The 17,810-nt window shown below is 39.9% G+C and overlaps 1 protein-coding gene across 4 annotated transcripts in view; it reads right to left on the reverse strand.

Moving 5' to 3' along the window:
- TRAPPC8 (trafficking protein particle complex subunit 8) overlaps positions 1–15,973 on the reverse strand; it is a 53,049-nt gene extending 37,076 nt beyond the window's left edge. For 2 of the 4 annotated variants that reach the window (XM_039548772.1, XM_039548771.1), the window contains exons 1-7: positions 15,630–15,973; positions 10,061–10,255; positions 7,349–7,432; positions 4,482–4,571; positions 2,975–3,149; positions 2,421–2,574; positions 1,250–1,331 (exon numbers count right to left, since the gene is read on the reverse strand). In XM_039548772.1, coding sequence (XP_039404706.1) covers positions 1,250–1,331; positions 2,421–2,574; positions 2,975–3,149; positions 4,482–4,571; positions 7,349–7,432; positions 10,061–10,255; positions 15,630–15,786 — 937 coding nt within the window. In that variant the 5' untranslated portion in view covers positions 15,787–15,973. The remainder of the gene's footprint in view (positions 1–1,249; positions 1,332–2,420; positions 2,575–2,974; positions 3,150–4,481; positions 4,572–7,348; positions 7,433–10,060; positions 10,256–15,629) is intronic. The other 2 variants (XM_039548773.1, XM_039548775.1) reach the window with 2 other exon arrangements.
- Between the last annotated feature and the right edge of the window lie 1,837 nt (positions 15,974–17,810).

Consider the following 17,810-nt stretch of genomic DNA (forward strand, 5'->3'; position numbering starts at 1 on the left):
TCATTCCTGAAATTCGCAGAAAGTTCAAGGAATCTCAAGAATTACAACATGGCTAAATATGTACGGTTTTGGTTCTCAACTACAGTGCAAAAAAAATCTTCCAGTATGCTGACTAATATCAACACTGAAGGAAAACTATAGAAACATTAAAATCAAAATAAAGCATTCATGAAAGTTGGAAATGCAGCAATTACTACAATGGATCCATTGGGTCCATTATCTTTTTTCCTGCTTATGTTTTAAGGTTAAAAAAAAACTTAAACAAAACAAACATAATTTTCCATGTCCTTCCAAGCAATCAACATGTAAAACAATTTCCTCCGAACTCCTCTTCATTCAGTGAGAAGGGCTGCTGACTACTATTGCATTTAGCTCTCTGAAATAGACTGAGACACTGCTTCATTCTAAGACTTAAGCAGTTCTCTTATTTATAAGAAAATCAGCTTGCCCTATCTGGCACCAAGCAAAGCTGAATTGTGAAAGCAAATCCTTAACGGATTTTACTCATGAAAAGTAAAGCTGAGTTTGTAAAGTTCAGTTAGCAGCTCCCAGACTACATCTGGTCTGCAAGGCCTTAGAAAGATGGCAACTGTAGGCTGTCCTACACATGCTAGGTCTCCAAATGCATTTCAGGTGAGATATGAAGGATCCGGGCTGAGGCAGGCCAGACAATGCAGGGTACCTCACTTTTTCCCTATTTGATAATGCCTCTCATCTGAATCCTACACTGTTATCTGAATTATTTTTTAAGGGTGCATTAATTTCCACTCAATTTCATTTACTATTCTCTCCCATCCACAAGCTGAGTTCCAAGGCAAGCGCTTCCAAACAGCCTACAAACTAAGCACTTCCCTGACGTTTACAGATTTAATACTAAAACCAAGGACCAAAAAAGCTCCAAAACCTCAGCTTCCAAGTTATAGCAGAGGATACAAACCAAAACTTTCATTATTATGAAAATTGACCATTTAATCATATGTAATTTTTACTAATTACCAGAGTTTGCAGACAGTACATTCAATCTTACAAAATATGAGCCCAGTACATCATTAGCCATCTCATTAAGGAGATGCCACCAATCCAGTAGGGTCAGTACCACAGCATTTTACTTTGAGGACACCTAGAACATTCAGAAAACTATTACTCTGAGTTCCCTAACAAATCATCTAATTAATTACTGTCCAAGACGCAAGACAACCGGTTGTGTAAATGCTATAACATCAAGGTTTTCATAAAGTTACAAAGATACCTTTAATTTCACTGTCTATGCCGTCTGATATCAAGTGATCAGTATTCTTGTTTGAAACAACAGTATAATCTTCATAGCAATCCTGCCAGAAAAAGGGGGAAAAGAAGTCAGAACTTTAAGACTACTCAACCACATACAAAAGTCAGTAAACAGTAGCTGTCAACTTCAGTAAGTTAACTGAATTACTACAGCAGCATGTTTGTTCATATATATTAACTTCTCAAAGTAGTTTCTGAGGCTTTAAGAAACTGTCTTATTTAAAAGACGAAAGTTATATTCACCAAATGAAGCAAATACTTTCTGACTTGCTCAACTAGCTCCCCTGTCAACCAAAGCAACTCCAACTCTTACACAGCAATGCCTACAGCAGCAAAAATATATTCCCTAAAGCAGATCCTGAGTAAGCTCACACACACACAAAAATCTATATTGCACAGTTGACGTGGGCCAGAGAAAGAGAAAAATGTATTTTTAGTTTATGGTGGGCTATAACTCACTGGTCCTCTTAGCTTATAGAATATGAAATGTTTTGATTTTCCAGTACCAGCTACATTTGGTAAAGAAATACGATTCCACAAACCTTTTAATCATAAGGAGCTATAACTGCAGGTCAGTCAAAAGCAAACTCAAAAAAAAGTATTTTTGGTTCTAAAGCCAAAAATACAGACATTTATGGTAAACTCAAAACACACTATCACTTGCAATCTTAGCAGATGACAGACCAGACTAGACACAAAAAGTTATCATAAAAACCACACATACTCCCAACAAAGCAACACACCCACACTATCTAGTGAAGTACAGAAGACCCAGGGGAAAAAAAAAATTAAGAGTGAAGAAGACAAAAATGAAGGTTGAAAGTTACTATGAACAGGACACTTTTGAGGTTACCTCTTACAGCTCTTAAGGCATAAGTATTATTTCTGTGCTACAGTCAGTCTATTTCAGACAGTCCAGTATTTCAGTGCTCCTTACTGTCAACTTAAGTACCATAGAGGACAGTTCCTACTGAGGACTCATCTTATGCCCTCACAAAAAGTCATAGCTGTGTCAGAAGTATCCTGACTGCCTATTAGCTCATTCTGTAGAAACACATACATAACACTAAGGCAAAACTTAATGCAACCAAAAAATACGGACCTTAAAAACTGTTTTTAGAATACTGTAATACCTGGTTCTGGATCGTGTTTTTCTGAAGGTACTGACTCCAAGGATCTGGTATCTGTTCATCTGCTCCTCTATTAGACACTCGAGAATTTATTTTCAGCAAATAGCAACCCTGAGTTCCATACCTCTGTTTCATCTCTTCATAAATGGAGTCAGCTCTGAAACAGTACAACAACATTTATCCTGTCTTGATATCAAACTAACTTTAAAGTGTGTAGCGCAACAAGCTATTTTAGACTATTATTCATAGTGCTTAAAAGGAAAATTCTCCTATTTTTAAAGCAATCTGTTATGCAAGAGTAAAACTGAGAATCTTTGACAATTAGTTTAGCAAGCTAGCAAAGAAGGCATCTAACCCAAAAGCCAGGACTGATTCATTTCATTTTACATGAACACAAGAAGATGATCTAAAAATAATACTTTCAAATATCTGCCTTGATAATAGCATACTGGCTAATGGATCCTGTTGCATGTCTAATCTCAACAGAATTTATCAATGCAAACATTTTGGTCAAAGAGCTCGCTCATCTGTAAGCTCACTGAAGACAAATGACCCACCTCTGTTCTTCTCCTGTGCTTACATCATGCAGTAACACATAATATTTGAGCGTGTTTGGTATAAACCATTTAGGATACGAGTATTCACTACTGTGCTGAATCCGATGTTGTTCTTGCGACAGCTTCAGAAACTGCTCCACAGGGTCAGGTTCACTAGAAGAAACTACCAGCATACCTGAATTCATTACTAAGGACATATACCCAAAGAACACAGGGACAACCACTGTTCACAGAATAAAATAGGAAGTCTATAAAATAGAATGGATGAGTACAATACTTAAGCACATAAAACATGCTATCACAAAAGTATGTGCAATCAGAATTCGGCCTTAGTCTCAATAAAAAGGAATCAGTTAACTAACATCTGTAAAATGAGATGCAACAGGAGTTTGCTCCAATTCTGACAGTGAATCCAAGTTTAAGCTGCTATGTGATAGCTCATTTAAGATTTCAGATAGAGACGAGACGTTCACATAGCAAACACGTAGCTGAAATTCATCCCCACTGTATTTTAGCTTTCAACTTCCAAGGAGACTTGGGGCTTTATCACCTGAACAACAGTGATAACCAGCGTTCATAAACACAGAAACATCACAGCACCTGAGTAAAAAGCGGAAGTGTTCAGATTTTTACCTCAATGCAGCTACACAGTCATTAATAAGGAACATTCTGCTCTGCTACATCTACTCACCAAATCAAAAGACATTAACTCAGAGAAGCCAGAAAGCAAAGTTATACTTTAAACATTAGTAAATTCAGAAGTCAGAATCAGTATTTTGCAAAGTTAATTCTGCACAAGTACGGCCATTAACATACTTTTCCATCATACTGAAATTATAAGGTTCAGTAAAGAACTAGGAACAGTGTCATGAAACCTGCAGCATCATAATTACTGTAAAGCTAAACACCAGCTACATCATGAAACAGTGATTATTTTCAATTTCCCTGTAGACAAGCAAATTGGGCCTAAGCTTTGGTTAAAAAAAAAAAAAAGTGAAAGCATTCAGGCATTGTTCCAGTCTTTCCAGACTTCTTTTTGTCCAGCACAGCTCGAAGTTTACCAAATTTCCAAAACATCCTCTCCCCAACCTCCACCACTCCATCTGCTTACAAAAAGCAATTAAAAAGCAGCAGATGCATCCCAAACATACATTCCTCCATTGCAAATAAGGGACAGTCAAGAGATACATAAAGAGCTACAGCAGAAAGTGTCTTAGGATGATGGAGTTTTGTTTACAGGTATTGGCTTTGAGCTCACTTTGACACCAAAGGAGTGTGTGGAGAAGGGGGAAAAACCCCAATACCAACAGCACAAAAAAACTCAGGCCAAACAACCACAAAGAAAACCCTGATGCCCTTATGAAATCAGTCTGTGTAGTCAGACAGTGAAAAAATATACAGGCTTCCAATCATAATTGAGAAAGAGTTACTGCAAAATTTTCAGTGTCTCCTACATTACATTTTGTAACAGCCTTCCCTGGAGCTGTCTGTAACACTCAAAGGATACATGCAACATAGTGGTTTAAGAATTCATGATCTGATGCAGGCATGGACTGAAGAAAGCACTCTCTGTAAGACTCAAACCACGGAGTAGTAGCTGAAATACACAATAAAATAGGAAAAATTAGACTATTAAGTGAAACTTGTTTACCCATTAATGAAAAGGAAGTATGAATGACTACACCTAAAAGTGAAGCCTGCAAACTCTGACAAGGTTTGCATGGCAAGGGAAAGAAGGGGAAACAGTCCAAGGTGAAAGTGTTTTAGTATTTACTACACAAGTAAGAGAAACCGTAACACTTGAATCAAATCCTGTGAAACTGAATAGCATCTTAAGCATCACATTCGTAGGCTCACATGTATTCAGTCCTTGTTAAACCAACTACTCTTTACCACTCCTTTAAACACCCACACACTTGGCAAAGAAAGAAAGAAATTCTTCTAACAGTCATTGAATTTCCAGGCTAGGGATGTAGGAATTAACCAAGAAACAAAATTCATTTTTGAGTATGTAGAGGAGCTAAGGATTACCAAAACTCTATCCTGCCTGTTTTCTCTAAGTGTTGACTTGGCTTGACAGCAGTTGCTTTCCCATGGCTGGCTAAAATAAACAGCTCAGCCGGCAAAGATCCAAGAAGGTAAAACCTCAGATCCAAGCTGTGCCATTAATGCCTTAAAATTTTAACCTGCCATGTTCAACACCCTTTTACAATAGGGATTTCATTTTCCTAACCATAACAAATCAAGGGAAACAAAGGATGTCTGGGACATCAAAAAAAAAATGTGAACCTAATATTGCCCATTTCTTTCCACTCCAACTATGGGTCAAACAGTGAATTACTATTTCTTCTTTTAAGCCTGTTTTATGCCATCTTAATTCTCCAACTCCTTTCCCTTGAGTGGGAAACGGACTCCAGAGCAAAATCAATCCACTTTCAATAACCTGATTTCACACTGAAGTAACTGGAATCCAGAGTCAACTCACCTGCAAACTAGCGAACAGTAACTAGTAGAGAAAAAAAAAATAGTAAGAAAACCTGAAGGTAATTTCCTTATATGACCCTAAAAAATCCACATTGGGACTTTAGTCCCATAAAAATTTCTAATACTTTGTAAAGCTCTCATGCACCCCCTCAAAAAAACCAAGCCAAACCACCACCTTGGTTTCTTAAGCTAACTTTAGGAAACAGGCTCAATTTTATGAATTTTATGTTAGAACTATCTTCTAGGGCATTCATTTAATGCATTTTGCTTAATCATACATTGTCAAGACATCTTAAATAGGCTTCAGACACACAGAAGTCAGATACAGTCACACAAACTCAGTCTAGCAGTCTGCACATCTCACATAAAAAAAAAAGCCTAATAGGAGACAAAACTTTGAGCTTTTGATTACAGCCTTTCTAGAAACTGCTCTCTGAGTACTCATCTAGGATATAAAAAGCTCTTGGCTTTACTGAGTCCTGCATGTAAACATGCCAACTATTTAAATTAAGGAAAACACAGCTTGTTATTATTAAAAACAAGCCATAAGAAAGTGACTCACATTTTTCACAAATATAACAAGCCATGCAGTAATTCAAGTTCAAAGTAAACACTGTTTAACAACCTAAGGCAGAATTTTCATCCACATTGTAGTTTCAAGCACTGTCTTCAAATTTTCACTTCTGTTTTACAGCTGAATCACAGCAAAAGGAAAAAAATCATGTGTTTTTTAAAATCTGACAATTACAAACAGGGAAGTACTACTTTGTTTTGTGGATTGGTTCCCCCACCCTTTTTTTTCATTAGGCCTATTAAGAACCCTGGAAGTGGCCTCACAGGCAACTAGATTCCCTCTACACAACCACAACGTTAACAGGATTCACTTGAGCATTTACAGGGCTGTAATCACTTATCATAGATACTTGATAAACACACACCATATTCAAAATAAAAGCAGTATTTGAAAACCATTTCACAACTGTAACATCTCATAACATGTTACAGCAGTGCATACCAACACTGTCATTTAGGTACCCAGATCTGTGTTTTGCATTTTTCCAGTAAAACATTTCCAGTATGATGGAACAGAACTGAAGTTTTGGCAAACTTGTTAACGTGTTCAGAACTTGTTAAGGAAAAAAAAAAATTTAAGTAATATTTGTACGTAACAGCTTAAAAATGGAAAGTCTACTTCATGAAGTTTTGTGCTCTTTAGACATTTAGTAGGATCTGAACAGATCCTACTGAAAGGACAGCTATTATTAACCAAAGGCATAAACTATTTAAAATACATAAAACTGAAAAACATCAAAACCTGGCTCTTACAGACGACGACACAGAACCTTGAGAGGTCAATAACCAACATGGTTTGGTAGCAGTCTCATAAACTACATAAAAACGCATGAGAAATCTTTTTCTTTTTTTTAAGGGTCATACTCCAGAAAGAATGTCAATATAGCAGAGACACTGTGCTCTAAGTACAGTCAGCACTTGAGTTCCAACTTAAAAAGTGTTACTATTCCCTGAGAAGGAAGTTCTCTAGAGAAACAGAAAGGACATTTGAAATACAGCACAGTGACAGTATACAGTTCCATGGGATCAAACAATCCAGGGTTTTTACAGCATCAAGTAATTTACCACCACCACCCTTATTGATTGTATGGAAAGATCAAATGATTTTGATTAACAAGAGTAGAAATGTGATTAAAAGAAAAATTAAAATCACCACCACCACCGATTTTTCAGTTAGGGGGAAAAAATGAAGGAACACACATCTACGTCCAGAAAAGTGCTAAACAGTTGTAGCAGATGGTAAGGAAAGGTGGATGGGGCACATGGAAAAGGAGTAAAGGGCAATTTGGCAAATCAGCACCAATCACAAAAAAATACCTGAATAAAACGTGGATGTGTTCAGTTCCATCAGTGTCTCTTTCCAATTACTGTACCAAGGAACACTAGCTTTAACTGAGCGATCTGATAGAAAAAACATGATATAATTATACTAAAAAGGGTCAGATACAAACACACTCTTGGCTTTTACACTCTGGTAGTGTGAAGTAGAAAAAATCTACACCATGCAGGCCCATGAGGAGCATTGAAGAGATTTGACTCCAGCCAACCTTAATCAGGAATATTTCAGGCTCCTTAACATTTGACAGTGTACTTTAATGGAAATCAATATTAATTTCTAGTTCAGCCCCAATGCTAGGCTCAAACAAAAATGGAAATTCTACCAAGTAGCAACGATTTAACTTGTATCTAGATGTTATCTCTATTTTACTAGTTGAAAGATACTCGAAACCTAAGGCAGTAACTTGTGAGATTTCCCAGCCTACAGTACTAGTTAAAAGTAGCTGAATACATTAGCTGCTGAAAGTGTTGCCCCAACATTCTCCTTCATCTCAATCATATTCCTCCAATGCCACATGCCAGCACTTATATCACGTAGCCCCGAATAAACACAGCCAGGGAACTGATCTGGCTGAAAAATTTTTTTCTTCTCTCAAATAATTTAATTCTTTAGTGGGATCATTTTTCTTCACTTTCTACATACACCAGTACATGGGAGAAGCAGGCATGGCTGAACATAAGCAGCTATTCAGCAACCAAACAAATCTCTCAGCACTAGACCACAGAACTATAAGAATATTAAACAACACTTGTAACAAAGAAGGATTACAAACAATTAAATCAATACAACACAGCAGTTCCAAAACTTCTCAAAAAAAGAGCAGGATCATGACCCCAGAGCCAGAAACAGTCACACTTCAGCTTCTTAAACAATGTTGGTGTCTTTCTTCAAAACAGATTGCACTTGATCATCATTAAAGATTAAGGAAACATAATTTAATATCATTATCCTATAAAACTAATTCAGTCCCAAAAAAGAACAAATAAAAGAACTGATGAGAGTATTTCACATTTACATAACAAATGATTATGTTCTGCTGTCAGGAATGAATGCATCCATTGGTTTGAATAAAATGCTCTACGAAAGTTGGAAAAAAACCCCTAAATGTCTCAGTAAATACTCATAGTTGTCTAAGCATAACGGAACCCCACTTGGTACTTCCTCATATCCTCTTACACTGTAAGGGGACACAAGTTCCTTCATCAAGAACACCGTCACTGTTTTGTGCTAAACCCCTGAAACGGGGTTCCGTTGAACAACAAAGTTACGACATGAATTTGTCTTTCTGTGTGATCTTAAACAGCTTATACATCTCTCCTCCTGTCAAATAAGCATATAGCCAGTCTGAATGGAAATGAGAACCTAATCACTGAGAGACAGAAGATAGTTACATATGGTAATTTGTACATCCGAGGCTCCAGCAGCAAATATGGAAAACAAAAGGAGAGATATTTGCTTCTGTAACTACAAAGCAAGGCCCAGTATAGCCACTGTTTTTCTTCCCTTCTTTCAATACCTCACTTCTAAACTGAGGTCATTAGAAACCTTACGGAAAAGTCTCTTCACTGAAACCATTCTGCTTGCTTTTTTTTATTTTCTAGAACTGAAGTAAACTTTCCATCAGAAAAAAATTTCATAACAAAATGGCAATTCACCGATGTGATGTATAAACAAGGGCAAAGAAATTGAAAAAGATGTGGAGTTTTCAACAGATCTTAAAAACAAGAGGTTCCCAGGCTCAGGTCTTTTCCTTTATTACCAACACTTGACACCAAGTTGAAGATGTACCTCGTAAATTAGGTATCAAAGATGTAAGAATTATGCCATTTTTCCATCATCAACATAAAAAAAAAATCCACTACAGCAACATCAGTTAGTAATCCTCATGAAGTTTTATCAGTCTCTTGCTATAGCAGAGCCAAACTCTTCACTGCAGGCTGAACTTTAAATACAATAAATTACGCATGTTTAAATAGGGCAGTGCATACATGCTTTGAACTAAGTATGTGCTCAAAGGCTTTAATGGATTAGGGTCTTAATTGGGAGGAGTTTCATCTTCTCAGCTCCTAAGATGAGGTCTCATTTAGCAGTATTCACAATGCCTCATCCCTTGGAGATCTGAGAAAAAAACATTTTTAGAATACTCTAGTCATTTTGACAGTGAAATATGAAGGACAAGTTTCATACAAGAAAGAAAAAAAAAAAAGACAACAAATCAAAGGAGTCACACACCTTTCCTCATTATTTTTTATGATAAAGTCATAAAATGTTTAAGGAAAAGATTAAGGAAGCCAGAATAACTAACTTGATAAAGCTGTACCTTAGTACCAACACTATAAATAAGCTCTGATATTTATTCAGCCAAGTGCAACAAGTCGCTATATCAGTTTTGTAACACAAAAATAACACAACCAAAGCATTGGTAATTGCTACATTAAAATAATGATTTAACACAAGTTCAGAAGAATTTCAACATTAGAAAAACTGAAATTATTAATGAAGCTCAACTACTCTTTCAGTATTATGTAAAACCAAAATTATTCAATAAATCCAAAGTTTCAGTAAAAGCAATGATTCAAAACTGATCAACTCTGAATAATTTTAGTACATGCCATGAAGCTGAAATGAAGATTAGAAACCTTACAGCCAATTCCAGTTTACATTATGAAAAATACAATATCATTACATACCACTGATGTTGAGATCATAATCTCCAGCTGTGATCACATTAGCTACCAGTCCTTCAGCAGGCTGACTGACAGACACAACATCATGCAAAAGTTTCCGAATGGCACCGGGCTGAGGTGGGTGAGTGATGATGTTGTTGACAGCAATCTTCAAATTTTTAATGATGTGAAGCTGATTATTAGGATCTCTCATGTGAACTAAAAAGGAAAAAAAAAGAGGATTTGTTGAGGAGTGTAACAGACAGTTAAAACAGTTGTCATAAATTAGTCTTTTTCCAACACGTTTTTTCTTTAAAGATTGCTCCACTAAACTTCTCCATCATCAATTTTAGATCACAGACCGTAATGCCTGACTACCAAAAACGGAGGGGGGGAGGGTGATAACTAAAAATTACTTGATGCTCAACATTAGGCTCATCTAGGCATTAAACAACAGCGTAAGAGCTTGCAAGAATATCCACTCCATCTAACACAGTACGTGCACGTCCTACACTGATGCACTCCCTTCCTTGTGGAACATATCAACTTTTGTGGAAAAGCTATAGGAACCATGTATGGATTTCACACAACACATCATGTTTCAAGGAATCACCCATTTCCAAGAAACCCCCAGCACACAAATAAACAGCATTTAAGAAACTTGACAGGGATAACCTAGTACTCATTCATCCAAAATGAACGTATCCTAAAAGACAGGCTGAGAGAGTTGTGGTTACTCATCCTGGAGAAGAGAAGGCTTGGGGAGACCTTAGAGCAGCCTTCCAGTACCTAAAGGGTGCTTGCAAGAGAGCTGAAGAGGTACAAGGGCATGTAGTGACAGGACAAAGGGGAAGGGTTTAAAACTGAAAGAGGGCAGATTTAGATCAAGAAGAAGTTCTTTACTGTGAGGATGGTGAGGCATTGGAACAGGTTGCCCAAAAAAGCTGAGGATGTCCCAACACTGGAACAGTTCAAGGCCTGGCTGGATGGGGATGTGAGCAACCTGGTCTAGTGGAAGGTGACCCCGACCATGGCAGGGTGAAGTTAGAACCAGATGTTCTTCAAGGTCCCTTTAAACTTAAACCATTCTATGATTTTTAGTACTATAGCTTCCTTTGTAGAATCTTTGTGAAAATTGCTCCCTCAAGCCATCTGTTTTTAAAAAACTACTCACGACATTTTCAACACTCATTACAATTCTGGTCCTGCTGTGATTTTTTCAAGTAATTTTACCCTATTTCAAACCACAACCACCACCAAGCAAGCCAGGTTGTGAATGCAGGCAGGACACACTGACTTACGGCTGCCTAAGCCACCTGATGCTACCACGTGCCCCACAGTACAGCCCTTGACTCCTCTGCATTTTATTTTCACAAACTCCTGTACAGCACATAAAAGGCAGCACAAAGGAATAATCTTGTTTTCCTCATCTTTCAACCAACCACAGAATTCACACCGTAAAGGTCTGAAACTGAGTATTCAATTTGCTCCAGCCTGGAAAGCACTCCACACCTTTTCTACAAGGCTCTTCAGAAGTAACAAGTACACAGCTAAAGTCAGATCACACTAGATGTGCTTACAATCCATCTTAAATGTTAAAACAGATTTCTAATGTGGTTCAAATCTTGACTGGCATAGTTCTACCTTCCTCAATCACATATTCACCCAGCGCTCAAGCTTATGGGAAAACAGTAAAGCAAGTTAGAAAACTCGTCCTGCCAAAAACAACCTAAAAATGTGCAGGTTTTTTCAGCTCTAAATTTCAGACTGAACTTGTACATCATAAGGCTATATCAACACAGGGAAGGGCAATTGTGCTGGCTAAACTTATTTCAGTTCAGCATTTCTATCAGAAACCTGAAAAGTTGTTTTGGGTGGGGTTTTTTTTCATCTTATCACATGATGGTAAAATAGGTAAATTTTACATAGGTAAATTATTGACCCTACTGCCATATAATTACTGAAATTACCAAATGTAAAGGAAGTGGCAGGAACAAACAACTACGAAACAAGTTTGCCTTCACCAGTGCAGCTGCAACACTACAGCTCATCCTTGCTGTCTGTCCTAAAATATAACAGCCTTAATAATGAAGAGCAACCACATTTCCATACAGAACGCAGATGACATCTCTGGTATATGTTTATTGTGAAGGACTGAAAAAACAGACATACTTGGAACCCCAAAAAGTGCTTAATACCCAATAAAAATTACCTACTGTTACACATTTCCTACAAGTGTTTGTAAGATCATTTCAGAAAGCACTTTGCCGAAAATGGCAGCAGTAGCATATATTAGAACAAAAGCTTTCTCATCAGAAATTGAAAATGACCAGATGCTAAGATACACATGAACAAGGAATTCCTAACATCACACTAAGCTCGAATAAGCACAGTGTTCCCATTATATTTCCTTACATCTTGCACACATTTAAGGCTTAGAATCAGATAAAGTTATCAGAAGGTCTCCCTCCTTATTTTTTTTTCTGTTTTTTAAGGTCAAACACTTTGGTTTAAGAGTAACCAATGCTTAAAGTGACAGTTGCTAATTGACGTGTATGCTGTAATTCTCCCTCCCACAAAGACAGTATTAGTTCACAGAATGCTTTTAAAGTTTCTTAAAAACAGGATCCTATTTTAAAGAAAACCAACCTATACATATGTATATTTGTTATATTAGGCATCAATTGCTACTAACAAACAGCCACAAGACAGCCACTTTGAGAATAAATATGAAGGTATAAAATCCTCCGTATACTTTTGATTTCCTTTATTAAAGGAAGTTCAAAGTTTGAAGAGGGTTTTGGTTTTGCTTTCCTCTAAAGTCAAGATTTATGGGGATAGTAAAGCTGTCCTTTCACTTTTTTAAATATTTCCCCTTCACAAACAGGAGGTGATTTACTTACAGAAGTCAAGAGGCTAAAAATTACAGAACAGAGCACTCTGCATCTGTGCTCAGGAGGTTCTACCATCGTAGTGTGCTATACTGCAAGGGTATTTTTGGCTACAGCAACATTAGCAAGCCACTGATAGGCCAAAGTGATGAGTAGATTAAATACTGATTTGTGCAGAGGGTGGTCCCCCCAACATCTACATTACATATCTTTGTGGGGTTCTACTTGAAATTAGATAGAATCTGGCCTCCTTGGATTGAGCAACCTCAGCAGTGTGTGGTTTTACACTGCCTGAAGAATCAAACAGTGTTCTGGTCCTTCACATCTCTTAACACATGTAGGACAACTGATATGTGCACAGTAGAGAGCTCAGTTCCTGTTTATCAGAACTGTTTTGAACATTTATCAGAAGACTAACTTCAGAACTGCACTGCTTCTCTAAGCAAGAAGGCTGATGAACACGCAGCCTTCAGCTGGTTCATAAGCCGTGTAATTCCTAATTGCCAACAAAAATATGTATTGTAACAGGACTCTAAAAATACAGTAGCAGATCCATGACTGAGCTTTTCAGGTTATAGAAGAATTTAGGAAGCAATGCATGTACTTAAAAGTTTTGCATAAGTAAGGCTTCTAAAGAGATGAAATACCAATCAATCCAATTTTATGTTACAAATCCAATGAAATAGCCACTAAGTAAAGAGAGATGGATTAATTTAAAATGAACAGCATTTCACACTCCCGTAAGAAAAACTGTGCTTAGAAATGAAGACACCAAAACGGAACTAGAAAATCACAGAATTGTTATGATTGGAAGGGACCACTGGAGATCATCTACTCCAACCCTCCCTGCCAAGGCAGGGTCACTCCAAGCAGGTAACACAGGAACCATCCAGGTGGGTTTGGAATGTCTCCAGAGAGGGAAACTCCACAACCTTCCTGCGCAGCCTGTTCCAGAGCTCTGCCACCCACAACAGAAAGAAGTTCTTCATCATGTTGAAGCAGAACTTCTTGTATTTCAGCTTACGGCCGCTGCTCCTCACAGAATCCCAGAACAGTTATCACCATAATATCACAATCATACATAATATGAGAATAATAATCATAATACAACCATAAGCAGTACAACACACAGTTGTGGAGGTATGTCATGCACACACATTCTGCTGGACCACGATTGGATCATTTAATCATGCCTTTCTTGCTCTCTGTCCTTACCCTCACACATGCTGCTTCCAACACAAGAACTTACAGACAGCATGCAGTAACATTTCTTCCACGGAGCAGGAAGAGGAAGTCACACTTGAAGTGAGGAACTGGAGTCAGGCCCGTGGCCTGCTGGATCAGAATACACACAGAGCAGTGCAGTAAGAAAAACCCACTGTAGAAGTTTCACTTAGGGAACACTGAGGATAATTCAGGTTTGCAAGTTCCTTAAGTGTCACAATAATTGGACCAAAACAGTTGCAACTAAGTAACACAAGCATTAAGTATCCTTCAAAGTGAATGCTTCACTTTGAATAGTCGGCCTGGTTTTGTTTGCTAGATGCATTTTGAGAGCCTTTCACTAAAAGAAAGAGATAATTAACTTCAGAACTCTAAGGATGTGAGCATCTGCATTATTTTGATCTCTGCTGCATTCTCACTCATGAGTGTTGCTATACAAAATGAAAAACACTTATAAACAAGTTACAGTTGATAAGTTACTAAGATTCACCACAGAATTATGGCAGATTTTTAACACAAAGTAGCTTTTAAGCTGTTGCCATTTTTCAAAAGAGAAATGCAAAAATCTGCCGAGAATGACAGTACGAGCTTCTTTTTCTTTCCTCAGCACATGACATGCAGAGGCTGAAGTCTGAGCTACATGTCTGTCAGAAACTGAATCTGACAAATATCATTGCATCACTGTTCTGACAAGCAGTTCTCTGCAAACTGCTGTCCTGTACACTAGTGTAATGAGCAGCAGCTTGAAACGCATAGCTTACTTAAATTAAAAACAAAAAAACCCTCAATTTCGGATAGTAAGTTAAAGCACCATAGCTAAAAAATCCTATTGTTTCTCTTAAGTGGTCAATCTCCAGTTTTCCTGATGCTTCACGTGGTCATTTTACCGATGCCACATAAGCAGCTCGATTCCTATTCACAGAAACATCAGCAAAAAAAGTATACCGGATAAAGCTACATGCGAGTGAAAGGAAAGCCCTGCAACTGAAATTACAATTAATGTTTCTGAAAGACTGGCCGTACTTTCAATGCCTGGGTACCGCAAGTGTGAAATCCAGTAGAGTCTGCAGCAAGAGTCAGGCACGAGTACTAGGGAGGTAACAGCAAAGTGGTTTTAAAGGAAGACAAAAATCCGTCTGGAAGAGCTGAATTTACAGACCCCTTCCTCTTCAGCCACGGGATGTCTCCAGGAGAAGCCAAACTTCCCAGGTGCCGCAGACCGAGTGAAACTAAGCTGACTTAACAGCTGTCACCTGCGACAACCCCGGCAAACGCGTGTCTCCGCCAAGCCTGTCAGGGCTCCAGGTGACACCCACCCGGGCGGCCGCCGCCGCGGGGCGTCGGGCCCGTCCGCCGGCGCAGCCCCGGCGGGCACAGCCGTCAGGGACCCCCGGCCCCCGGAGGCCGCGGGCGGAAGGGAGCGGCGGCGCCGCCTCCCCCGCCCCGTGTAAACAACGCGCTCCGCTCCCGGCACCGACCTTCCGAAGTGAGGCGGCAGAAGGGCCTGACCAGCTCGGCGAAGCTGAGGTTGTTCCTGCGGGTGAGCCGCTCCGCCTCCTCGCTGCACAGCGCGGCCACCAAGGGCACGAACGAGTCCTGGATGAACTCCTGCACCGACTGCACGCACTGGGCCATTGCTGCTGTTGCTGCCGCCGCCGCTCGGGGCCGCCCGAGACGGCCCCACTACCTTTGTCCGCAATTCTCCGGATTATTCCCTCCCCTCCTCCCTTGGCCGGTGTCTGCCCGCGGCTCCCGCCCCGGCCCCGCTCAGCGCCCGCCAAGCGCCGCCATGTTGCGCCTCAGCCGAGCACCTCGGGGAGCGCCCGCTCCCGGCGGCCCTCGCGCCCGCTCATGTGATTGGGCGAAAGGGGCGGCGCCGTGCCGGGGAGGGGGAGGCGACGGTGGCCGGCCGGGGGGGGAGGAGCGTTGTGTGCTTTCCCCCCCCCCCCGCAGCGGGCAGTTGGTGCGGCCCGGGAGCGGGCGGCGGGCCCGTGGGATGCTCCGGGGCATTCCTGGCGGCGGGAAGCTGGTGCGGCGGCCGGAGCTGACCCCCGCAAAAACAGTGCTGGCGGTTTTGCTTTAAAAAAAAACCCAAACAAAAAGACCAAAAACAGCAACAAAAAGCGCCAAAATGACCACAAAACAGGAAAAAAGAAAAAGAAGAGCCCCAAAACAACAAAAAAGCGCGCCAAAGGAACCACAAAACAAATCAAAACTAGAAAATTTAAAACAAAACGAAACAAAATCCCCCCAAAAAATCGCCAAAATTACCCCAAAACAAAACGGGGGGGGGGGGGGGAACAAAACAACAAAAGGGTGGAGAGAGATAAAAAAAAAAGGGGGGGGGGAGAATAAAGCATGCCAAAATAACCCCAAAACAAAGCAAAACAAAACCCCACACATGTGAATAAAACTACACACATAGACCCCCAGAATGGTTAGCCATAAAGTAAAACACAGGTTCCACTTTGATACAAGGAGAAGCTTCTTTACTCTGAGGGTGGCAGAGCCCTGGAACAGGTGCCCAGGGAGGCCATGGAGTCTCCCTCTCTGGAGATACTCACACACCTGGACGCATTCCAGTGTTACCTGCTCTAGGGGACACTGCCTTGGCAAGGCGCTTGGACTGGATCATCTCCAAAGGTCCCTTCCAACCCTAACAATTCTGAGATTCTGTTAGAAAGAGTTGCTGGGGTGTTCTCTGGCAGATCTGTCAGTGCTCAGTTGTATGCAAGACATTCAAGCTGGGCAAAATAACTTCGCTTTTTGAGATTTGCCCATTAAAAGCATGATATTAAACAAAATCCTTTTGCACAGTGTGGTGGTGGCTGCCCTGGCAGACTCCCCGGCACCAGGAAGCTGGTTTGTGGCGGGACAAGGGCCGGCATTTGGCCCCAAAACCTCCCCCAAAGGAAAGCAGTTCTGTCAGTTTGTCAGTTTTATTTTAAAAAAAAAAAAGGAAAGAAAGAAATAAAACACCACAAGAACAACAACACAACAACAATAAACAATAAAAGCAGAAAAAAATACCCCAAAAACCCAAATAAAACCGCAAAAAACCCACACAAACCCCCCCAGAATGGTTAAGTGATGCATGGGAGACTGCACTTGAACATGAGGAAGAGCTTCATTACTTTGTGGGTGAATCTGGTGTGCTTTTCCAGAGAGGCTTGGAGTCTCCCTCACTGGAGATATTCAAGAACTGTCTGGATGCAATCCTGTGCCATGTGCTCTGGGATGACCCTGCTTGAGCAGGGAGGTTGGACCACATGAACCACTGTGGTCCCTTCCAATCCCTTCTGTGATTCTGTAATTCTGTTAAAAAATAAGGAGTTGTTTGGGTGTTCTCTGGCAGACCTGTCACTACTCAGTTGTATGCATGAAATTCAAATGGGGTGAAATAGCTCCATGTATTTTTTTAGATTTGCGTGTTAAAGCATGATTATCATCCAGAATCCTTTTGCACTTGTCACCTGAGTAAGGAAGTGATGTGGAAGCAAGACAACTGTGATTATCCATGATGAAATAAGTAATTTTGAACATGTTCTTTACCAAAAAGGAGTGTGGTAGTAGGGCTGATTTTTAACACCCTGCCAGGGACAATCCTTGGGACAGGACTTGTAAACATCACAAAAAAAAGCCCATCCTCTGAGAATGAA

Source organism: Corvus cornix, chromosome 2 (assembly GCF_000738735.6).
Source record: "Corvus cornix cornix isolate S_Up_H32 chromosome 2, ASM73873v5, whole genome shotgun sequence".
NCBI lineage: Eukaryota > Metazoa > Chordata > Aves > Passeriformes > Corvidae > Corvus > Corvus cornix.